General features: G+C 31.5%; 2 protein-coding genes across 2 annotated transcripts; both read right to left on the minus strand.

Annotated features, from left to right (window-relative positions):
- Window positions 1–1,152: 1,152 nt before the first annotated feature.
- LOC114744673 (uncharacterized) lies at window positions 1,153–6,100 on the minus strand. Its single transcript, XM_028932839.1, has 5 exons — window positions 5,917–6,100; window positions 5,358–5,805; window positions 4,314–5,245; window positions 2,956–4,173; window positions 1,153–2,819 (listed from the first exon to the last, which is right to left on the minus strand). The coding sequence occupies exons 1-5, from the start codon at window positions 6,098–6,100 to the stop codon at window positions 1,153–1,155; spliced, it is 4,449 nt and encodes a 1,482-aa protein (XP_028788672.1).
- A 6,784-nt stretch (window positions 6,101–12,884) lies between these two features.
- On the minus strand, window positions 12,885–15,211 carry LOC114744674 (uncharacterized). Its single transcript, XM_028932840.1, has 7 exons — window positions 15,062–15,211; window positions 14,722–14,992; window positions 14,540–14,636; window positions 14,328–14,436; window positions 13,608–13,765; window positions 13,379–13,517; window positions 12,885–13,292 (listed from the first exon to the last, which is right to left on the minus strand). The coding sequence occupies exons 1-7, from the start codon at window positions 15,209–15,211 to the stop codon at window positions 12,885–12,887; spliced, it is 1,332 nt and encodes a 443-aa protein (XP_028788673.1).
- Window positions 15,212–23,893: the final 8,682 nt, after the last annotated feature.

Consider the following 23,893-nt stretch of genomic DNA (forward strand, 5'->3'; position numbering starts at 1 on the left):
ACTCATTTAGGTGACAGCCATATTTTGCTGCCATTATGCAAATGAAGGATATAAGGGCCCGACCATGGAAAAATAAATATTTAAGCAATAGGAACTTTTCTGTGTTGGTCCTAAAATTCGTTCGTATATTTAAACAGAGTTTGGAATGACCTATATTAATTAAAAATGGATATCAAAACTTAAAATAAACGCCATGAAATTCACAACTTGTTGATATTGTAATTATTGTTCACAATGTTAGTACTATTATTATGTTATGAAAGAATACTAATTAAGTTGCGGGTTTAATTAAATTAGGGAGGACCGTTATATTATTGAAGTAACTAGTACAAGACCCGTGCGATGCACGGGTGTGATATGGTCTATTACCATATAAAAAATCAAATGAAAATAAAATGGTTAGCCATTTGAAAGATATTGGATGCAATAGTGTCATATGATAATATGACAGTTGATAATTACAAAGGAAAAATATAATGTTTGAGTCTGATGTGATTTTGTCTTATTTAATAATTACAAGGAAAGATGTATCGACAAAGAAAATCTAATGCATGAAAGAACGTTTGATTACTTTTCATCAACACAGGAAATGGAAAGATACACAATACTTGGTGTTCTCCATCCTATCACCTCGCACTTATTTCCTTTAAATGATAAAAAAAATAAGAAACAAACCATTGTAAATGTAGAGATTAATCACCCAACACTCCATTATAAATAATATAATAATTAGCCCTAGTCGTATCAGACAATTGTATAGGCCAACAGCATACTTTATATGAAATTATTACTTATACTGGAAGTACAAACATATGATATAGAAACATATTTGTGTTCCCATGAAATTAGAACAAATATTTAGGCATCATATTAAATACAAATATGAAGTGAAAATACCCCATTCAAATGATATCTAAATTTTCATTGTTAATATCATCATATTAATACAAAAAACAAAGTAATAACAAAAGAACAGCATGGATATGAATATGAAGATATTATCACTTTTAAAGTTTCAATTTACCTTCCAGCTCAAAGGGAGAAAGTCATAATCACTACACATTCACAAAATATTGCATATATGAAATGGTGACCTACTACATATATGTTTGTATATGCACAAGCATGGATCAATACTGACCTAGGTGTCTCTCAATTCAAAAGGTTACAGAAGACTTCCTTATAAACAACATTTGAAGTTTTATTGGTAGGAGTGCCTTTGTCATCAAGGAGCAATATTTTTAAACCTTCCCGTCGCCGCACTCGTGAGATAGCAACGTATAACTGACCATGTGTAAAGACAGGACGAGGCAGAAATAACCCTACATTGAGAAGACTTTGACCTTGACTCTTGTTTATAGTCATTACAAAAGATAGCATTACAGGAAACTGTCTTCTACATAGAGTGAAAGGCAAAGACGTCTCAGATGGTGTGATGGTTAAGCGTGGAATCAAGACATGCATGCCAGTATTACTTCCTGTGATAATCTCAGCTCCTATCACATGTTTCTCCAAACGTGTGACAATTAACCTAGTCCCATTACAAAGACCTATGGATTTATCAATATTTCGCATCAACATTATAGGAGCACCGACTTTAAGGCTTAGCTTGTGATTTGGCAATCCAGACATTGTGATTGTATTTAAGAATTCAACCGAGTGTATTTCTGCAATGGAACTGTTGGCACCATCTGATTTGCAAACACTGTCAGCACTAAGATAATTGACTTCCTCACCTGGTAGCTTTGCAAGCATATAACTATTCAATTCATAAACAACAGATAATGTAGCTGTTAGGATAGCACGATCCCTGAAGTAAGACCCATCGCCTAGGCGGTCAACCAAACTTGGATATGTACTGTCAATAATGCAATCCATAGGATTCCCTAATGGAAACAATAACAAATCTCTAGGTATGGTAATAACATCTTCTGTGTCAGGTTCAATGTCAACATTGCCATCTCCAACAGAAATAATCCATTCTGAAAACTTTGTTATTGCATCTACATCATCTGTGTAATGACCTTTGGTTAGTCTCATGTTTTTAGTCAGTGTGAAGACAGTGCATTCATTCCACAAGTATGAAGCATTAATAGTAGCAAAGACAATGTCTTCACGCCCACCTCGTGGTATGACAGGAAGTATTTGCCTAAAGTCTCCTCCAAGCACCACAGTTTTTCCGCCAAATGGTTTTCCTATAGCATTAGGATCATTTCTTCTAATGATGTCTCGTAATGTTCTATCCAATGCTTCAAAACAATGCCTGTTTGCCATTGGTGCTTCATCCCATATTATCAATGAGGCCTGTATTAAAAGCTCTGCTAGTGGTGTTCCCTGTTTAATGTTGCAAACTGAATCTTCAGTGATGGCAAGAGGGATTGCAAATTGTGAGTGGGCTGTTTTACCGTTAGGTAATAAAAGTGATGCAATGCCACTCGATGCAACAGTAAGAACAATCCTCCCTTCAGATCTTAATGATGCACATAATGTTTGCCATAAATATGTTTTCCCAGTTCCTCCATATCCATAAACAAAATATAGCCCTCCCCGCACATTATGAACAGTGTCAATTATTGTAGTGTAGATTGTACTCTGCTCTTCTGTTAAGTTTCGAAGAAAGACATGTAATTGCTCCTTAAGGACATTACGATCAAAATCTAACTCAGCCAGCACCAATTTATTGACCGCTGATACATTTAATGATCGAGCTGGATAAGGCATTGTTGGATAATCTTGAAGACTTCTCCCATTAAGTTGTAGCAAATCTTCAATTTTATGTAAAGCATGGTCTTGCAATTCAGCATCACTAAGAGAAAGTCCTGGTTGATCATAGAATGACATCTAAATTGTAATGATTGTTGAAATAACAATTAATTAACAAAACAATATAAAATAAAAATGAGATGTGAGAGAATAATTCTTTAAAAAAAGAGTGTAAATATGGGGGACGCATACCAGGATGGCCTGTCAGCTGTTGTTGGCTATAAAGTATGTCCTCTGCCATTAATTTCCATGATTGCTGCCACACAATTTCAGGGCGTGATATACAGTTACATAGTAACAATGTGCAAAACAGGCGACGAAGGTAATTTGGAGTGGCCCACTGATTTGCCTCCTGAATAGCATCAACGTACTCTTTGTCATCCTCTAGTAACCCTAGGGCATAGCAAGCATCCCTAAATGTAGGATGGAGGACATCATCAACAGTTCTCAATTCCTCAAAAGATCTTGGCCCTTTAACAGTTGCTAACAACATACGAAGATAAAAGGCTTCTCCAGTGCCAGGGGGAACATAGCATATTCTTCCAATAGAGAATCCTGTTTTTCTAAAGTCCCAATAATGACCAGGTTTTTTGAACACAAATTTGGTTGGGAATTCAGAGTATGTTAAAGCACGTGCTTCATCATATTTTTCATTTGCCCTCATCCAAGCTTGGAACATTGTTGGTTTGCCTTCATTATGGTTAACCACATCATCAAGGTTAGCTTCATCTGCATAAATAATTGTTTGCTGATTTGGTAGGTGGAAGGAAAGTCTTTCAACTGATGGAGTTCTATAGTTTATATCAAAGCCAAAAATCCTCCAAACAGCTTCACATGGAGATAAGTACCGAACATCATAGTACATTTTAATTTCATCATGAACAACTTCCCTCTCACCTGATGAAGACTCACCGTAAAAGGCTATGGTAGCTCGATCATGACCCTTACTCACATATTTGAACAAATACTTAATTGATTCCCCATGTTTACATCTCTCAACATTTAAATGAGCCTGATATTTTAACAGTAATGTAGGGTTGTAAGGAATCACACTCCTATTGTCTAATGGAACTCCATTTTTCAAAATATACTGACCATTGTTCGGTCTTTTATAACGGGGATACCCATCTTCATGAATGATCGTGTTGGAGTTAAAAGGCTTTGGATAGTATTTGGAACACTTGCCATTAACCATGCATGGAGATTTTGGGTTAGCTAAACCACATGGTCCATGCATCATGTAGTTACTAACAGCTTCAAACAATTCTGGCTGTTCATTTTTATCCGGTATTTCAGCACTAATGACTCGGTCAATTTCTTGAGGAGAATCAAGATAGGATTGGTTTGCTAGAAACAAAACGATGTGAGCATGGGGAAGGCCTCTCTTTTGAAATTCAATTGTATACAATGCTGTAAAAAATTTAGCAACATATGAGAAAGATGAACAACTGTAATATAATTTTGAACCACCTGACTATTACTCATTTGTGAAAAACAATAATATAAAGAAGATTATAAGATATGGTTAATTTAATAATATGCAAACTGACCTGCTTTAATAGGACCAAAAATATCACCCTTCTTCAAATCTTGCATGAGATGCTCCAATTTCATCTTGAAAACTCTTGTTAGAAAATCTGGACGGTCTTCAAGTCGTAAATCTTCTTCTTCTAAAGCTCTTGTTATTTCTGGCCATTTTGGGTTGCAGGTAAATGTGATAAACAGTTGAGGATAACCAGCCCAATTGCAAATTGCTATTGCATCTTGATAATTATTCATGATGTAACGTGCTCCTCCAGTAAATGATGAAGGAAGGATGATCCTTTTTCCTCTTGCAGCTGCATCAGTCTCACCCAACAACAAAGCATCTGTTAACCCTTTATACATTTCTGCTCGTAGTTGTTGTTGATTATTCCTTATGAAGGTTAGCCTGTATGATTCTATCATTGTATATGCATCAACAACAAATTGTTGGAAAAGTTTCCCACCGTGCAATATTGAAGAATATTCAGTATTCCTGTCCTGTATCATATAAGCAAAATACTCACGCATAGAAACATAGGTAATCTTGGCTACTGGTGCCTCTCCTCTTACCACATGAGGTATTTTTTCATCATACCCCCCTTCACCATACGGAAATAACAATGGATACTGTAAAGGCAGAAAGTCAGGATGATTTTCATGTATCCTATGTAATAATCCTGTCTTGTATTGAACGATGATATCTCGACCGTATTCAGTGGATCCAATATCTCCTACAATTAAAGCAGCTATCTCATTTTCAGAGGTTGGCATATCATATTGACGGACATTTCTCCCACGCCTATGCATAAGTCTAATTTTGATAGTTTGTCCCTCATGAGCATGAATATAATCACGAGCCCGACGGAATACTTTTACTAACTTATTGTGCTCATCTAGCATATCCTGCAGCATCTGTACAAGAGAAATATCCACTAACGATGATGTGCTACTATCTCCACTGAAAAGCAAATAGTGATAATTAGGAAAAAGGAACAAATGATTTAACATGTGTGTAATAAGGACAAACAATAAGCAAGTAATATAAGTTGATCAAATCTCACTATTTGTACCTTGTTGCAGAAATTCTGTTGGCAACTTCATTGGATGTATCATATATGTACAACTGAGCAAATTTTGGAGTAGCTCCATCTGTAGGGAGTATGCTACCAATCAAATGCATATTTTGACCACTCAGCTTATACACATAAGGTGCACGTCCATCATTAACATTTCTATCTATTTTTCCACCCATAGATGTAAAAGCAAACATCATATTATATGTCCTAACATGCATACGAAAATGATTGCTTTGTGGGTGATGTCCAGCTAATAAGTTGAACAATTGAACTGGTGGATCTTGAAAAGTAGGAAGCTGTACTTTGCCTTGAAGGCAACACATGCCAAATCTTGGTGGATTCTCATTTCGGTGTTTTCTAAGTCGTTCATCATACCACATCTTTGCACCACAGTCAGGACAAATGTAAATGCGGTCACCAAGATCTTCATAAGTTGGTAACTCTACAGGCAGTAGTAATTCATTATCATATAAATTACATAGGAAAAATTGTACACCTAAAATATTTAATTTAGGTAAATTGAAAAAAATGACATATTTGGTGTATATAGTACCTTGATTGTTACCAGCTGAGCCTCCAAATGGCACAGTGTTTTGGCATGTATTTTCTTTATATGAATGTTGATGGAGGTGGGAACTTTTCATGCGACGGATATGAAGCCGTTCTAATCTTGATGCAGCGGGATTAATGTTGTCTATTGACCATGTGTGGGGGGGAGTACCAGAAAGATTTGCCATTGATATTATGATTGAGTTGGGCAAAAGCAGACAAAGAAGTAGTAGATGTGAGAAAGTTACACACTACTGAAATATATGATTGATATATATGGCAACAGGGATCACAAATTATGAGTGAGCTATTTACCGTTAGGTAATAGAAGTGATGCAATACCATATATAAACAAAAGTGAATAACTCAATAACATTTATAATATACACTACCGAAATACTATTACTTGTGAAATTATCCACTTCAATATGGGAGGCAATGGGAAATGAACTATTATTGGAATTCAATCATCAATATCACAGCTAAGATAATCTACGTTCAAAATGCAAATATTCGATATAAGTATTTTACAATTAAACCCTTACATTCATGTTGAATAGGTGAACGCTAAAGTTAAATTTGATTCGTGTAATCATCAAATGAATTATTATAAGTTTTCATATGCCATCCCTTTGGAAACTTGATATTTTGTCATACATATTCTAAATAAATTGGAATTAAAATTTGCACAGTTTGAAATAATTAAATAATGTGTGTTGAATTGAATTTTATTTAAAAATAAAATAATGTGGTGTAGTATAAATAATAGAAATTCATGTTATCTTAACAAAATAAAACAATCTAACCAACTATGATTTTTTTAATGAAAAGATGCTAGACACAACTGTTTGGCCAGAAGGTGCGGATAACCCAAAAAAAAAAATCCAATATTATTAGTCTTATAACTAATACTACTTCCAATAACTCACAATCAAAATAAATAATATTACGTGTCATTATTTCTTGTTGGGAATAAGGCCTATATAAAATTGTAATATACTAATTATCAAGATATTGGCTTTACATAATAGTTCTCAAGCTAGAAAAACAAAGTGAATAACTCAATAACATTTGTAACATATGAGAGTGAGGCAACATTTAATCAAGGAGAACTTTGTCTAATACAATGGTTATCATCAGCATAATGCGCACATTAAAGTATTAATAAACAATTCAGTTTCAAACACGTACGGTTAGTGATTGTGGTCATTGCAGCTCGAGAAGGAATGATTCTTGCTTTCTTGAGACGTGGAGATTCCAGGCATGTATTTGAATTTTCTGTAAAAACTTTGTATTAGATTATATAGGAATGGAAGTTTATAATGAATGTATAGTAGTGTTACCTTTGTCCAAATTATATGCGTCATTGTTAAAGTCAGAACGTCTCTCTCTTTTCCTTCTGAGTATATGAAGTCGACGAGCCCACGCTAAAGCGCAAGAATCTCCTAACAAAGTTAAGTATACATGATTAGAAGGTGGAAAAAGCATCAAACGTTATTAACTAAACTAAGGATCACGTGTAATATATTGTATATAATAGCGACACCTTAATTATTTGAGAAAATTAGGACTACATATGTATATAAAAAATAAAATGTGTGAATTCTCAAGAAAACTTAAGGTAGCCAAATGGGTGTAAAGGCATTCACAAATCCTAAACATATTGATTTTGTCCTTGGTGAAGGTTGTAACAGTATGAAATCAATAGTAAAGTACTACAGCAAATACACTAAATAGGCTGAAAAAAGCATACTACCAAATTGAAACCAAATGAACTAATGAATGTACCTTCATTTAAGTTAATTCCATGGAGGGTCCCACCAGGAATTCTTTTTTGCTTGTTGGAACTACTGAGGATATTGGGGTCATCATGGACGGCATCGAAATTATGCATATTGTTTCCGCGTAATGACAATCAAATAGCTTAGAATGGAATCGAAGAGGATTCAGGGCTCCTTAAACTGTCAACAATGTTGGAATGATGTAGATTATGAGAATCACAATCATGCACAGAAAAATAAAATTGGAAGTTTCCAAGAAGCAAAATAGTATATGTCCTCTAGAAAATCATGGGAGAGACCGGTGATATCATGTACACACCCACAAGCGTTTATACCAGGACATGCATGATACTACCTCCGGTCCTTATTATAAGACCCCGTTTGACTTTTGTTTTGGTCCTAATTATAAGACCCCAATCTATTTGTCTCTCATATTTATGCATTTTTTTCCAGATAATCCTTCTAATAATGATAGTTCTAGAATATACTAATTAGCAAGGAATTTTAGGAATGACAAACTTATTTATTACAAATACTACTTAACTTACTTCCTTAATAATAGTCAACTGGGTCTTATAATTAGGACCGGAGGTATATAAATTGACAGTTAATTAAATACAATTTAAAAACATTTATATCTGTTTAATTTTGACATGCATGATATAAAATTGACAGTTAATTAAATACAATTTAAAAACATTTATATCTGTTTATTTTTGGCGGAAACAATTTTGCTAATGGCAGGAAAAAGTAATCTGTATATTGTTTGTTACGATGATAATCATATGCATGCCTTGCCGAATTCGAATTTGGAAAAAATCATGAATTGTCATATATAAATGTTAAAGCATTGAAATCTTCCTAATTATTTATCACTAATATCCATCACGTTCCATGGAAAATTAGACAAAACCACCAGTTGAAATTTATATTGAGTAAAAAGGATTTTTTAATAAAATGTAATTACTTGAAAGGATCAAATACTGAAGACATAAATTGAAAAGAAACTACCTGAAGCCAAATATCCTAACCTTCCTCATATCTTCATAATTTTTTTTTAAATGAGAAAAATAAAGGTAAATCCACCCATTATACAACGATGATATTATATATTTTTAGCACTCTTTTTATTAAGATTTGTATCCGCCATATATAAATCAATATATCACTTAATTATTAATATAAGTAGGAATTGATTTATACCATTGTTTCGTTACTTTTTGTCTTACTTATAGTACTTTATATTTCATATCACTAGCACATTACCCATGCGGTATGAATTAGTACTTCTCATATACTATAAAATGTTTTAATCATTCTCGTATAGTATAAAATGTTCAATCACTATATAATGATTATTTAAAATTCATATATATGATTTTGTCACGAACAAAATATAGATGGTTTTGTCACGAACAAACACAATTGGTATATATGCTTAGGATATAAAATTATAAAAAGTCTCTTTGTAAGTAAGATTGAAGGTTTTTTTTTTAATTTTATTTTACGCTTCTATCATCTAAGATCATTTTTTTTTCAAAACATTCAGAGCGTCATTCCTCATAAGTGTTATATATACTCTTATAATATGTTTTGCTAAAATAATAACCGATCTTTGGTGGTCCATAATCAAGGAGCTCTCTCTTCTTGAACCCTGCAACTTTAACAACTATCATGCATATATAATTTTGATGCAAAAGAAAAATCATAAAGTAACTACTGCTTAAGCATGACCGTGAGTTTTATAAAGATTAAGTAGATAAGAAACAAAATATAGTCTTATAAAAGAGAAGCAACTAACTATAGAACATGCTGCATTTAATAGGAATAGTCAATTTATACCATTGCAACCCATCACAAAAGGTTCAGTGAAATATGCATGTAGGGGATCTTGTACGTGCGTGAGAGCATGGGAATTTAGATTAGGGCAGTAAGAGCTATAAGCACTTCAAATTAAACTCTCGGAAGCAAAAACATATGGAACACGGCAGAGAAGTTGGATGAATCAAATCATGAAATAAATGAATGCAGCAAATGAATCACTTTGAAGGGATGGCGGACCTCTATTGTCACCAACAAATGAATCCCACAAGTAGATGAAGGAAGAAAAAGAAATAGAAATCTTGGAAATTAAACTCCCTCTTTTCCAGGCCATCCAAAAAAAATCATGGAGATGATTATCCGCTCAGGAGCACTGTGGAGAAGAAAAACATCCAGATAAGAACAACAAACACAATGAGATGATGAGAGAGAGCAGAGAAGAGTAGACATAATGACAATGGAACCTGTAGGCTTTGGCTCACAGGACTAAGTTTGAGCATTTGATAAAAATTGTTGGGAAGAAGTGGCTTCACACAAGGCCATTTGAATCATTCAACAAATTCCCCGTTTTGTAACTTCTCATATATGATTTAAAATTCAAATTTAAAAATTCATTTAAAAATCATGACTTTCTGATAGAGTTCCGAGTTGTGGCTTTAACAGGAAAAAAATGAAAAAAAATTTAAGAATAACATGGGGATGTGGAGAAAGTGGGCAAAAGGTGATGGAAGTTACTTCACATTACACTAAACTTTTATTTTTAAAAGCTATGTAAACATCTATTAAAATATAAAACTAAATTGTACAAATTCTTTTAAAATGGATTAAAATTCCGTAATTCATCTACTTTTTATCCATATATAAATCTTCTTTAAGCAAAATAATTATTTATAAAATAATGCTAACTTCTACTAAAAATGTATAACTTTTATTATATACGATCGTTCAAAACAATTTATTTTTTTATATAGATTTAAAAACTTTATTTTTCTCATGACTCAACAATGTTTATATATTCTTCAACGGGTTTTTAAATATGCATTAGCTTTAACAATAAAATGGAGGATAGAACAGTGGAGAAAATGTAGGAGATATGGATATGGATAATAATGTATATCTATATTTAAATGTTTGATTGTTTAACTTAATTATAATTTTCATTATCCTGCCCAATCTCCCTCCTGATTCTTTTCTCTAATTTTTCCCATGATCCTGATATTCTAATTTAAGTTAAATTGATAAATTTATTATCTTATAAAAAAGAGCAGCTTGTAATTGGTTGGAAAAAATAGCATTTCATTAACCTGATATATCCACATCCTTAACTTCCCAATAATCTGAATATGAATATACCTTATATTTAGTTGGTAAGTATACTGCTCTTATTTAATAAACAACTTAAATATTTATCTCAAAGACTTTTTTCCCTTGATAGTAATTGGCGGCTTTTTATTAGTCTAGATATACAAATGCGTTGGTATTTATTATTAAAAAACTGACCCACGCTCCCGGATTTTATAATTATAGCACTCCCTATAATTTATCAATTTATAAATCAAATTAACCGATAAATATATTTTAAAAAAACTGCCTTTCGTTTCCGAATTTGTGATTATATCTATTTCTATAATTTATCGATTTATAAATCAATTTTAATAATAAGTGGGTAGTTTAAATATTTAGTGGCATAACCACTTGTTTGGTGTATGGTAAACAGTTATAAGCACGATTGGATAAATATACCGCAATATCTTCATAACCAATCCATTCTACGAAATTGCTGATAAATATGAAAAAAAAAAACTGCACATGTTTCCAGATTTTGTGATTATAGCTCTTCCTATATTTCAGGTGAAATATATTTAAAAAAACTGCCTTGCGTTTTCGGATTTGTGATTATATCTATTTTTATAATTTATCGATTTATAAATCAATCATTATATTCTTGAAAACTTGTAATACCCGGTTCGTTTTAAAAGCGGGTCGGGTATAACATTAAGACATCTGAATATATTTAATTGATGAGATTTGAATAATATTAAATTTAAATAGGAAACATCATAATTAAAAATACATCAATTGGGGGCTTAAATAGAGAAATAAATAAATAATTTTAAATTTTTATATGGTCTTCTTAATTTTCAAATCTCTAATTCAAATCTCATTCGATATGAATAAAAAATTACACTTCTATAAGAAGTGATATAATTTTGAGTTGCTTAGATAATACAATTTATTATCATTTAAAATTAATCAAATTTTAATCCATGCATCGCACGAGGAAGAAATCTCTAGTTTTGATAATAAGTGGGTAGTTTAAATATTTAGTGGCATAACCACTTGTTTGGTGTATAGTAAACAGTTATAAGCACGATTGGATAAATATACCGCAATATCTTCATAACCAATCTATTTTATGAAATTGCTGATAAACATGAAATAAAAGACTGCCCATGTTTCCAGATTTTGTGATTATAGCTCTTCCTATATTTCAGGTGAATATATAATAGTTTAAATATTATGTGACGTATTAATAGCAACAAAATATATTCCCCATATCCTAATTCGGATTTCAAACCAAACATGTGGTATCAATAAAAATTTAACAATAAATAAAGACATCTATGGGTTTTATTTGTATTTCAAATGCAATGTTAAATAATTTATTCTGAATCGAAGTATCAGTCTTAAAAATAATCCGAGAAAAATTAATTTGGTAAATGACGCATATAAAATTAATGAATAATAATAATAAAATTATAATTTTGAATAAAATTCAAAATAATCAAAAAGAAAAATTCCCCATGCTATCAATCAGTAGTTCAAGTTATATATACATACAAATATATCATGCATAAAAATAATAATAATATTATTTTCTGTTAGCATTCCCAATTACATTGACGTACTATATTGACGTCGTTTTCATATAATTATCAAAACTGCACGGGGATATGTATCCAAAAATTATCAAAATTACATTATATTAAGTAACATTTAGTTTTTGGTTAAATTTAAACCGTTTGTTTATCAAACAACAGACTTTGTTTGTTGATAAAATTATCAATTTTCTACTCAGGTAATATGAAAACCGAACATTTTCAAGAACTACCGAGTCATATATATCAATGAAGATTACCACATTTTATGGATGAGAAATGGGAAATGTGCTGAGCAAGGCAATTAGAGAGGGAAAAACTGAACTGGGATATGCATTAAGTATATGAGCAACAAATCATAGTCTTGCCAATCCAAGCACATAAACATAGAAAACCAAACGAAGTCTAAACCAACATTAAAAGGCTAAAGTAATCAAGAACAACAAAATAGACATAATGTAAGACTGAACAGAAGACACAATATCCAATGTTTAATCTTCAATGGTCAACTTCCGTTTTGCCTTCCCACGACGACGTAAAACCGCCAAGCTATCATCTTTATTGTTTCCTTCACCATCAGCTTCCACATCAGGACCTTGCTCATTCACCTCGATCTTTGAAGATACATCAGCATTTTCTCCAATAGCACCCTTGGATGGGAGCCCAACAACAGCCTTATGCTGAACGTCAGCTTCCATAGCAAGATTCTGAGATGACATCTTCTCTGCTATTAAATTTTGATAGGAATGAATTATATCCTTATCACTGGTCAAGCGCACAGCGATACATGTGTTTGAATATGTCTTTACATAATCCTCAGGAACACGCAGTTTAAATAAGTATCTCTTCCAAGTGAGGGGCTCTAAGATGCTTGCTGGGATTCCATCTCCATCACCAACCTGAACATACATCAAGAAATCTATTAATAGATAATATCCCACAAGAACATATCAACACTTGAATAAATATATTAATATAGATATACCCCTTCATCACCAAACTGTTTGAGAATGCGGTCCCTCATCTCTGCTGCAGAACAACCAACCATCCTAGAAAACTCTCTGTCAAATATGACAACGCTGCAGGATCCACTCTCATCCATAACCTCACAAGTAACCATATACCTGTGATAACAATTTAAACCAATAGGAACAAAGTGTCATGCAAGTCCCTCAAACATTTAGAAGTATAACATATGGTACTAAAAGCATTACCTTGGTACGACCACCTTAATAATGGAAGCACACTTCTCACAAAAAAACCCCTCCCCATCAGGCACCACTTTTTTTCCACAATGCTTACAAGAGACATACATCCAACCCTTCTCAGTACGAAAGTCTACTATATCCGCTAGAACAACACACACACCATCCTACAACAAATAACTAAATATGTAAATATTGAGAAGCAAAAGGCAAAATTGAGAGCATTATGTGAACAATGAATAATAGTAGAGAGAAGTAGGAAATAACACACCCCAGTTAAAGAACGAAGATCAGATATCTTTCGCCTTAATTCAACATAGTAACTCATCAGCAACACTCATTGTTGACTGGGGAGCAATCCTAGCCGGAACTTGGCCCACATCGACACCTTTTGCCTTCAATCTGCACCAAGCGAGTTTGTCACCACTTGCTTCCAAAATTAAAAGCAATTAATTGGCTTTACATAAAGCGTGCGTATTAGTCATCACGCTATATAAAATTAATACATAATTGAATGTAGGAAAAAAAATTTGAATCACTAAACCATACTTTGACATGAAATGTTCCACTTCAGGAATGGAGGGATGGATGAAGATTCTTGAAGAATACATAGAGTTTGAGATTCTCCTCTTGGCTAAAATCACAACACAAACACGTTAGAACCATTGAGGATAGAATTAATTATAGGATTATTCAAAATATATTGACCATACATTTAAACTCTCTAACTTTACATAGTTGGATAATGACAACAACAGGACTGGATATATCCCCTGCCATGAATTGGAGAATCTCATCTGCAAAATCCCCCCAGAGTGTGCACTCAAGCTTCTCCATTCTAAAAAACATAAAGAACACAAATGTCATCAAAAGTATATCTAACAAAGATGAATAACACAAAACATGTGGCCACACATTAGGGATACAACTTCCATGCATACCCATCGTCCATCAATTCCACATTAACTCTGCGCTGTGTCTGGCCATTGATATTGCACTCCTCCTTCTCTCCAATAGCAGACAACATCCCGATGACATCTGCACAACAGGAAACGCATTAATTCACCTAACATAACCCATAAATGAGATTATAATAAGACAAACATCAACACAATACACAGACCAGTCAAGTAGCGATCATCAAACTGATTTGACAAGATATGTGCAAACGAACGGAAGGTAAATCCAAACTGATGAATACGGTCATCTTCCGGAAGGGGACGGACTGCCGTGGAATACATAAAGCTCATTCGATATGGGTGATCAGTTGTCCTATACGACCCATAATTCGGTGTAACCATGAAGTAGGAAATAACACAAAGCTTCCCTTCTGTGAAGTTATTCAGATGACGAGTAATGAAGGGACTCTTAACCTGAGCATGTATGTTATCACCCTGCACACACAAGAAGCATTGATTTATACTACATGTTGAGAAAGGGAATGATACTAAAGCATTACTCACATCCTCATCTCGAAGGAGCATCTCAATAGAGGAGAGTTCTTCATGGGAATAGCGGCCAGGCATGGTCCACAGACGAACTACACGAACTCTAATCCGCCAATTCTGCCTGCTAGGATTAAGGGAACGAATTGCATCAAAAATGGGAGCCATAACACCTATAATCACAAAATCCTGACTAACACTATCAAGAATGGGAGAAGAACACAAAGGAACATTGGAATGGTGCTCACGCTTTTATGAGCAGATACTACATCAGATAACTGTCACGGCAAGCATCATACAACGTGGGCATGATTTGCACACGAGACCACATCACGAACGTGGGTTTCAGAAACATGCTGTCAAATGAAACTGAACAATACGTGATGATGCCCAAGGGATTTCTCGAATTTTTGGTCTATTAATAATTAGCTATAAATAAAAGATATAATTATATGATTTTATGATAGATTTCTTGTAGAAGATTGCATTTAAATATATAATGATAAAAACTGCCATAACAAAATCCCGACTTAGTGATTATACCCACATGTTTCCGGATTTATGTTTGGTTTATTAATAATTAATAAAAGATATCTAAAATCCCGACTTTATGAATTATCTAAAGACACTTTGAAATTTTATATTTGGAATGTAAAATATGGTTATGCCACTTAAAATTTAAAAATGGCACTAAATAATTAAAAATTATATGAAGAAGTATATTCCCAAAATATGGAGACGTGTGGCAATTTTTCATTATATACTTATCAGATAGTTAGTTTATTTTAAACGTTGGGTACAATTATATGATTTTATTAGGGATTTCTTGTAGGAAAATTGCATTTAAATATATTTAAATATATAATAAAAAACTGCCACGATCATATAACTAACTATCAGATAAATTCACCCAAATATCCTCATAACCAATTTTAGTTACGAAACTGCTAATAAATATATAATAAAAAAACTGCCCATGTTTCCGGATATTGGGAATATAACTCTTCCTATAATTTATCAATTTATAAATCAGATAATATAAAATAATTTGAAGAAAGAAGAAATTCTAGGTTTGTAAGTTTAAACTAAAACGATCACGAACGCGGATATACAGGACTATTAGAAATATGGGCAGAAATATAATGATAAAAACTGCCTTGTAAAATCCCGCGTTCGTGATTATACCCACATGTTTCCGGATTTATGTTTGGTTTATTAATAATTAATAAAAGTTATCTAAAATCCCGACTTTATGAATTATCTAAAGACACTTTGAAATTTTATATTTGGAATGTAAAATATGGTTATGCCATTTAAAATTTAAAAATGACCGTTCATGATTAAAAATTATATGAAGAAGTATATTCCCAAGATATGGAGACGTGTGGCAATTTTTCATTATATACTTATCAGATAGTTAGTTTATTTTAAACGTTGGGTACAATTATATGATTTTATTAGGGATTTCTTGTAGGAAAATTGCATTTAAATATATAATAAAAAACTGCCACGATCATATAAATCATGATCAGATAAATTCACCCAAATATCCTCATAACCAATTTTAGTTACGAAACTGCTAATAAATATATAATAAAAAAACTGCCCATGTTTCCGGATATTGGGAATATAATTCTTCCTATAATTTATCAATTTATAAATCAGATAATATAAAATAATTTGAAAAAAGAAGAAATTCTAGGTTTGTAAGTTTAAACTAAAACGATCACGAACGCGGATATACAGGACTATTTGAAATATGGGCAGAAATATAATGATAAAAACTGCCACACAAAATCCGGATTTTGTGATTATACCCAATGTTTAAAATAAACTAACTATCCGATAAATATATAATTAAAAATTGCCACACGTCTCCATATTTTGGGAATATACTTTTTCATATAATTTTTAATTATTAAGTGTCTTAAGATAATTCAGAATAATTTGAATAATCGTGAAAAAAGTTTAGCATGTTGACCAGAAAATTCTCTCCAATAGTAAACAATTGCTGAAACGTGGGTAGAAACATGGGTGAAAAAATGTGGCCTTTTTTTTGTTTTGAAAAAAGAACATTTATCTGATCTTTGGTGATGCCACGTGTCATGCTGCTAGGTGTTCATGCCTTGTACTCTACTTTTATATATTAATAGATAAACATCGAATAGGTATAAGCCGGATTAGAAGGTGGTATGAAACGTGTGGCGTACTGGCATAATTCTTTTGTGAAAATTAATCAGAAGTTTTTCATTAGCAAATTTAATTGCGTAACGATACTCATGGACCTAGGTTTTTTAGCTGCATGCAATTCATTTTCAGAGGATACAAGTCTTTTCTAGTTATTATTTCTGATCTTAATTGTAACATCTTATTTATAGTTTACAAACCAAGATTTATAATTAATAGCAGAAGTAGTATATATAAATGTGTACCTTAAAAATTGCACCCACTATATTTACAGGATAAAATTAATTTTTTAGATTAGAAATTTAAATATCATACTGCACAATCAATGTGTATTGGTGATAAGCCTGATAACCATGTGCTAAAATCTAATTGGCCCACATAAAGAAAGCAATAAATATAGTATGTTTATCGCCATAATAAAATTTGGATCATTTTTAATATACAATTTTTTTAATAATGATTTTTTTAAAAAATAAAAGCCATTTTATTTTAAATTTTGTACCTATTAAATATCGATATGATTTTTATGCATTCATGTCTTTCACGTTTAAATATCCATCACTTAAAAAAAATAAAAAAGTTATTTTCACAAGTTGTGAATTATAACATTTATTTTCTTAATATACTCAAATTAGTCAATTAGTTTTTATATAAAAAGTGGACGAAATATCTGAATTCATAAAAAGTCAAAATTATAACCTCATTTTAAGAAAGATCTAAAAAAAATGTTTGGTATCATTGAGTTAAAAGAACTCATGAATTCAAATTCCGAATGAACTTTGGCGCCGATTTATAAAACTTCTTATTGCCTAAATGTTTATTTTTGCATGGTCAGGTCTCATATCCCCCGTATATCACCTAAATGATGTCACCTCCATGAGCTCAGCCCCACACAATTAATGAAATATAAGAGGGGGATGGCAAGTTCGTTGTGTGGGTGGATATACAATTGATGAAGGAGTGGGGTCGTTTTGTTTTGTACTCCTGCAATCCTTAATTATTACAGGATAAGAAGAATTGGGAAGGTGATATTGATCATATAAGTATATAAGACTTATTTTACATGTTTATTAATTTTTTCTTAAATTAATTCTATTAATATTCCTTCAATAATGATCAAATAGGAAATGGAGGAAAGAATTAAGAAAGATGTTTAGGATGTCTTTAAAAAATCATATTAACTAATTTAACTAACATATTTAATTCACTTAAATTAGTTAATTAGATCTTATGTTAAGGATAATATGAGTTTTTTTTAAAATTTCTTCGATTGTCTATTCAAAGGACTATAAGTAATTAAATTTTTCTGGGTTCCATAATTAATTTTAGCACATGGTTAGCGGGTCCGTCAACAACCATATTTGATTGTGTTATTGTGATGAAAAGGAAAAACTAGCTACTTGTTAATGACATTTCAGTGCATTTATGTCTTTCACTTTTAAATATTGAGAAATTTGTCTAATAAAGTCTCTTATTTGAAAAAAAAAATTCTGTAAAAGTATTTGAAATCTGTTTTTAAACCCACACGCAAGCTACTTTTAGAGGATCCAATTCTTTTTAAGTTGTAACTTATTTTCAATTTCTAAAACAAAAGACATTTGCATACAATCCAAAAAACAGTTGCACGCGCGCCACTGAAAAACCTCGGTCTTTACGTATCTTTACACAATTAAGTTTTTTAATAAAAAAACTGTTGGCTAACTTTCCTGAGAGATTACACGGATAGGCCCCATAATTCAAAGAACATTGTAATAAACAACATATAAATATAGAAAGAACATTGTAAACATGTACAATATATAATTGATCATGTGTGGACGCTAATTCTGAGAGATACAGCTCAACATGATGTGTCGATTGCCCTTAATTTTTGTTATTGCCGTAGCAAATACCAAAATACTATGAATTAACACCCATTAATTTGGCTTACACTCGCTCAATATTATTGCTTCAAGAAAAATCCATCCGAATTTAGGGACACGGAGTGGGGTAATGTAATATAAACTCACAACTTAGTCAATAATCTTTCGGTTCTAAATATAAAACTTTTTTTGTAATATAAATTACATTATAAAAAGGGTCTTATATTTAAGATTAGAGGAATATTTCTTAACAAGATGCACCATGTGCAATTTTTTTCACGATATGCGCCATGTGGAGCCATCAATATCCAGTATTATCTGGGACAACCAACTGGTGGTCTAGGCACTTCGCTACCAACTGGCGGTGGCATGAAATGCGGGGCGTACTTGCATAATTCTTTTCTGTGAAAAATAGTCAGAAGTTTTTCATTAGAAAATTTAATTGCCTAACAATACTTAATTAAGGACCCAGGTTTTTTACCGGCAAGCAGTTCATCTTCAAATAATGCAAGTCTTTTTTAAGCTGTATATAAATATCTTTCATTTTGCACATAAGTATGAATAAGTTGCATGTTACTATTAAAAAAAAGAAAAAATTACGAACAAAGACTCTCAATATGTGAAATTGTGATTTGAGATCCGGTTTCATATTGCAAATATAAAATCTTGATAAAATGTCTAAAATACCCCCCAATCAAATTGTGATTTGGTTTACTGAAATTGTCATTCACTAAAGTGAACTTGTCATTTCCCATAGTTAACTTATTATTTGGTATACTTTAAGCCAAGTTGTGATTTGGTCTATTGAAATTGTCATCTGTTAAAGTGATCTTGTCATTTTCCATAATCAACTTGTCATTTAGCTAAAGGGTATCTCAAATATTTCACCAAGATTCAATATTTATAATATGAGATCTGGTCTTTATTTGCTATTTTTCAAATTGAAGGTCCTAAATTATAATTTCACATATTGAGGGTCTTTATTTGTCATTTCTCAAAAAAAATTGCATCCATTACATTTACGGGACAAAATTATTTTTTTTAATTAAGAATTTTTGTAAACTTTTTCATATCTGTCATGCCTATGACAGACTGATATTTAAGAGAGTTATGGACGCGACAAGTGGCTAGTTTTTAACCTTCTTTCACACTGCGCGATCAATGTGTATTGGTGATAGGCCTGAAAACCATGTGCTAAAATCTAATAGGCGCACATAAAAAAAGCAATAAATATTTAGAATAATTAATTTTAGGACATGGTCATCAGTGCTCCTCCACAACCATATTTAATTGCTCCTTGTCCGGTATCAATGTTCATCACTCGTCAGTCATCGCTCAGGGCTGTCAGCATCCATGTTTAATTGCCCCTTGATCGGTACTGTTAATATGATTTTTAGTTTTTTAAATTTATTTTTATTTTTGTTTTAGTCCCTTAAATTTCTTTTTATTTAAAATACAGATCCTTATAATTCAATAAAAATTTGATCTATTTTGAGGGAACAAAACCTATGATTTAAAACTCGAGTGACTAAAAAGATTATATTAACCCATTTAAATTCAATCTGAATCATTTAAAATAGGCTAAATGGTCCAAATTGTGATTGATCATAAAATGTGCTCCCAGTTAATTATGTATTATAATTGAAAGAAAAAACTAGCTACTTGTCAATCGGTGGCATTTCTATACATTTATATCTTTCATTTTAAAATATCCATCCTTAGTTGCATCCTCTGAAGATGAGTTGTGCATCGTTAAATAGCCTTGATCTTTATGTATCTCCACACAATTAATTTTTCCAATAATTGGACTATTTCGAAGGAATAAAACCTGTGATTTAGAATTTGAGGGATCAAAATTAAAATAAAAACAAACTTAAGAAACCAATGATTATATTATCCTATTTAAATTCAATATGAATCATTCAAAATCAGCCGCATGGTCCGCATTGCAACTGAGCATGAAATGTGCTAGCTCCTGGTTAATTTTGCATTGCGATTGAAAGAAAAAACTAGCTACTTGTCATTGACATTTCCATGCATTTATATCTTTCATTTTTAAATATCCGTCTCCAGCAAACATGACAGATATGAGCAATTTGTCCAAAATCTCTCATTAAAAAAACTAATTTTGTAAAGGTATTTGAAATTTGTTTTAAAACCAACACGCAAGCTATTTTTAGAGGAAGCCAAATTTTTTTAAGTTATATGTAATATATTTTTAATTTATAAAATGAAAGACATTCATCTACAATTATAAAATAGTTGCATCCTCTAAAGATGAGTTGTGCACCGTTAAAAGGCCTGGATCTTTATGTATCTTCACACAATTAATTTTTCTAATTATTGGACTATTTCAAAGGAATAAAACCTATGGTTTAGAATTTAGGGGATCAAAACTAAAATAAAGACAAACTTAAGAAACCAATGATTATATTAACCTATTTCAATTCAATATGAATCATTCAAAATCGGCTACATGGTCCATATTGCAATTGAGCATGAAATGTGCTCCTGGTTAATTGCGTATTATGATTGAAAGAAAAAACCAGCTACTTGTTTGTGACATTTCTTTGCATTTATATCTTTCATTTTTAAATATCCATCTCCAATAAACATGACAAATATGAGAAATTTGTCCAAGGTCTCCTATTGAAAAAAAAACTAATTTTATAAAGGTATTTGAAATTTGTTTTAAAACCAACACGCAAGGATGCCAAATTGTTTAAGTTATATTTTTTTAATTTATAAAATGAAAGATATTTATATACAATTATAAAATAGTTGCATCTTCTGAAGATGAGCCGTGCTTCGCTAAAAAGCCTAGATCTTTATGCATCTTTGCACAATTAACTTTCCTAATAATTGAACTATTTTGAAGGAACAAAGCCTATGATTTAGAACTTGAGGGACCAAAATCAAAATAAAAATATACCTAAGAAACAAAAGATTATATTAACCCATTTAAATTCAATCTGAATCATTCAAAATTAGCCGCATGGTCCACATTACGATTGAGCATAAAATGTGCTCACAAATAATTATGTGTTTTGATTGAAAGAAGAAACTAGCTATTTTATCGGTGACATTTATGTGCATTTATATCTTTCATTTTTAAATATTCGTCCCCAATAAATATGACAAAGATATGAGAAATTTGTCTAAAGTCTCTTGTTAAAAAAACTAATTTTATAAAGGTATTTGAAATTTGTTTTAAAACCAACACGCAAGCTATTTTTAGCGGATGCCAAATTTGTTTAAAGTTATATGTAATTTATTTTTAATTTATAAAACGAAACACATTTATAAGCAATTATAAGATAGTTGCATCCTCTGAAAATGAGTTGTACATGGCTAAAAAGCTTAGATCTTTATGTATCTTCATACAATTAATTTTTCTAATAAAAAACGTTTGGCTAATTTTCTCGAGGGATTCCGCGGATAGACCCCATAATTCAAAGAACATTGTGATAAACATCATATAAATATAGAAATAGCTTGTGTTAATCATACTGTTGCACTTGCATGCATCTTCTCAATGTAAACATGCAAGATAAATAATACAAAATATAATTAATCATATGTGGACGCTGGTTTTGAGGGATATAGCTCAACATGATATAACGATTGTCCTTAACTTTTATTTATTATTATGGCAAATACCAAAACAATTGGAAATTATCTCCTTTACATATTGAAAGTCCATACGCTGTCTAAAAGATTTATATACATATATACTATGACCTAACACCATCTAATTTGGCTTACACTCGCTCAATGTTATTGCTTTCAGAACAATCCATCCGACTTTAGAGACATGGAGTAGGGCACTATTATATAAACAATCCATCCGACTTTCAGAACAATCCATCAGTTATTATTAAAACTTTGCAGTAATTACTACCCCGATTTTTATTATAAGATCCAAATAATTAATTTAAAAAATTAAAAAATTAAAAAAATTAGTTTAAAGTATTATATTTATCATTTTTTTAAATCAATTTTATAAGCTTTTAAACTAATATATAATCTAATAATATATATATAAGTATTTTAAAGAGATTACTCCTCTGGTCTTATTTATAGAACAAAAAGAGAAGGTATTTTTGGGTCCTATTTATAAGGCATTGAGAGAAATTTTCTGTACGGATGTACAATTTTACCCCTAATTTATTATTGTGTTGACTTTGTTTATATGAGATATAATGTATATTAAATAGGGATAAAGTTGAAAAGTCATTAAATTTTAAATGAGAGTTAATATAGTTTAAGGTTTTCTTTAGTCTGTGTGAAACATACTGGAAATACCTTATAAATAGGACTGGAGGAGTATGTAACATGCCATGTCATAATTAAGAGAATTTTTTAATTTCTTAAATTAGTCAATTAGTTTTTATATCATTTTTCTTTTTGAGTCCTAATTCTCCCATGTATAATTTTCTTTCTAAATTTCTTCCATTGTCTTTCTATTCAAATTAAAGGACAAGAGGTAATTAAATTATTCTGGTTTCCATAAATTCTAAGAACAATAAAATGCTGCACGTATTTTTTAACTTCGAATATTATTGTTCCTTTAAAGTCGTACGGTAAACTGGGCTCATGCTTCATGCTGATTTTACCACGTGGTTATCGAGCTCTTCAACAACCATATGGATTGGGCTCTGTCATATTTAAAGTTTTGTCCTTTGGCATATACGCAAGCCTCCTTTGAAATTAGCGGTTACTTTTCTGATCCTATTTATAAGGTATTTTTAGTATGTTTTATACAGATTAAAAAAAACTTTAAACTATATTAACTCTCATT

Source organism: Neltuma alba, unplaced genomic scaffold (genome assembly GCF_004799145.2).
Source record: "Neltuma alba isolate B1F8T4 unplaced genomic scaffold, ASM479914v2 tig00004426_pilon, whole genome shotgun sequence".
NCBI classification, from domain to species: Eukaryota; Viridiplantae; Streptophyta; class Magnoliopsida; order Fabales; family Fabaceae; genus Neltuma; species Neltuma alba.

Bases quoted from the DNA above. Each gene is read 5' to 3' on its own strand.
- LOC114744673 (XM_028932839.1), bottom strand. From the start codon at position 6,100: ATGGCAAATCTTTCTGGTACTCCCCCCCACACATGGTCAATAGACAAC. The intron at 4,174-4,313 runs GTCAGTTTGCAT...AATTTTTTACAG, and splicing joins TTTTGGTCCTATTAAAGCAG to CATTGTATACAATTGAATTT. The intron at 2,820-2,955 runs GTATGCGTCCCC...ATGATCAACCAG, and splicing joins ACAGCTGACAGGCCATCCTG to GACTTTCTCTTAGTGATGCT.
- LOC114744674 (XM_028932840.1), bottom strand. From the start codon at position 15,211: ATGGCTCCCATTTTTGATGCAATTCGTTCCCTTAATCCTAGCAGGCAG. The intron at 14,437-14,539 runs GTATGCATGGAA...TATGTTTTTTAG, and splicing joins GTGGAATTGATGGACGATGG to AATGGAGAAGCTTGAGTGCA. The intron at 13,518-13,607 runs GTAATGCTTTTA...TTGTTATCACAG, and splicing joins ATTAAGGTGGTCGTACCAAG to GTATATGGTTACTTGTGAGG.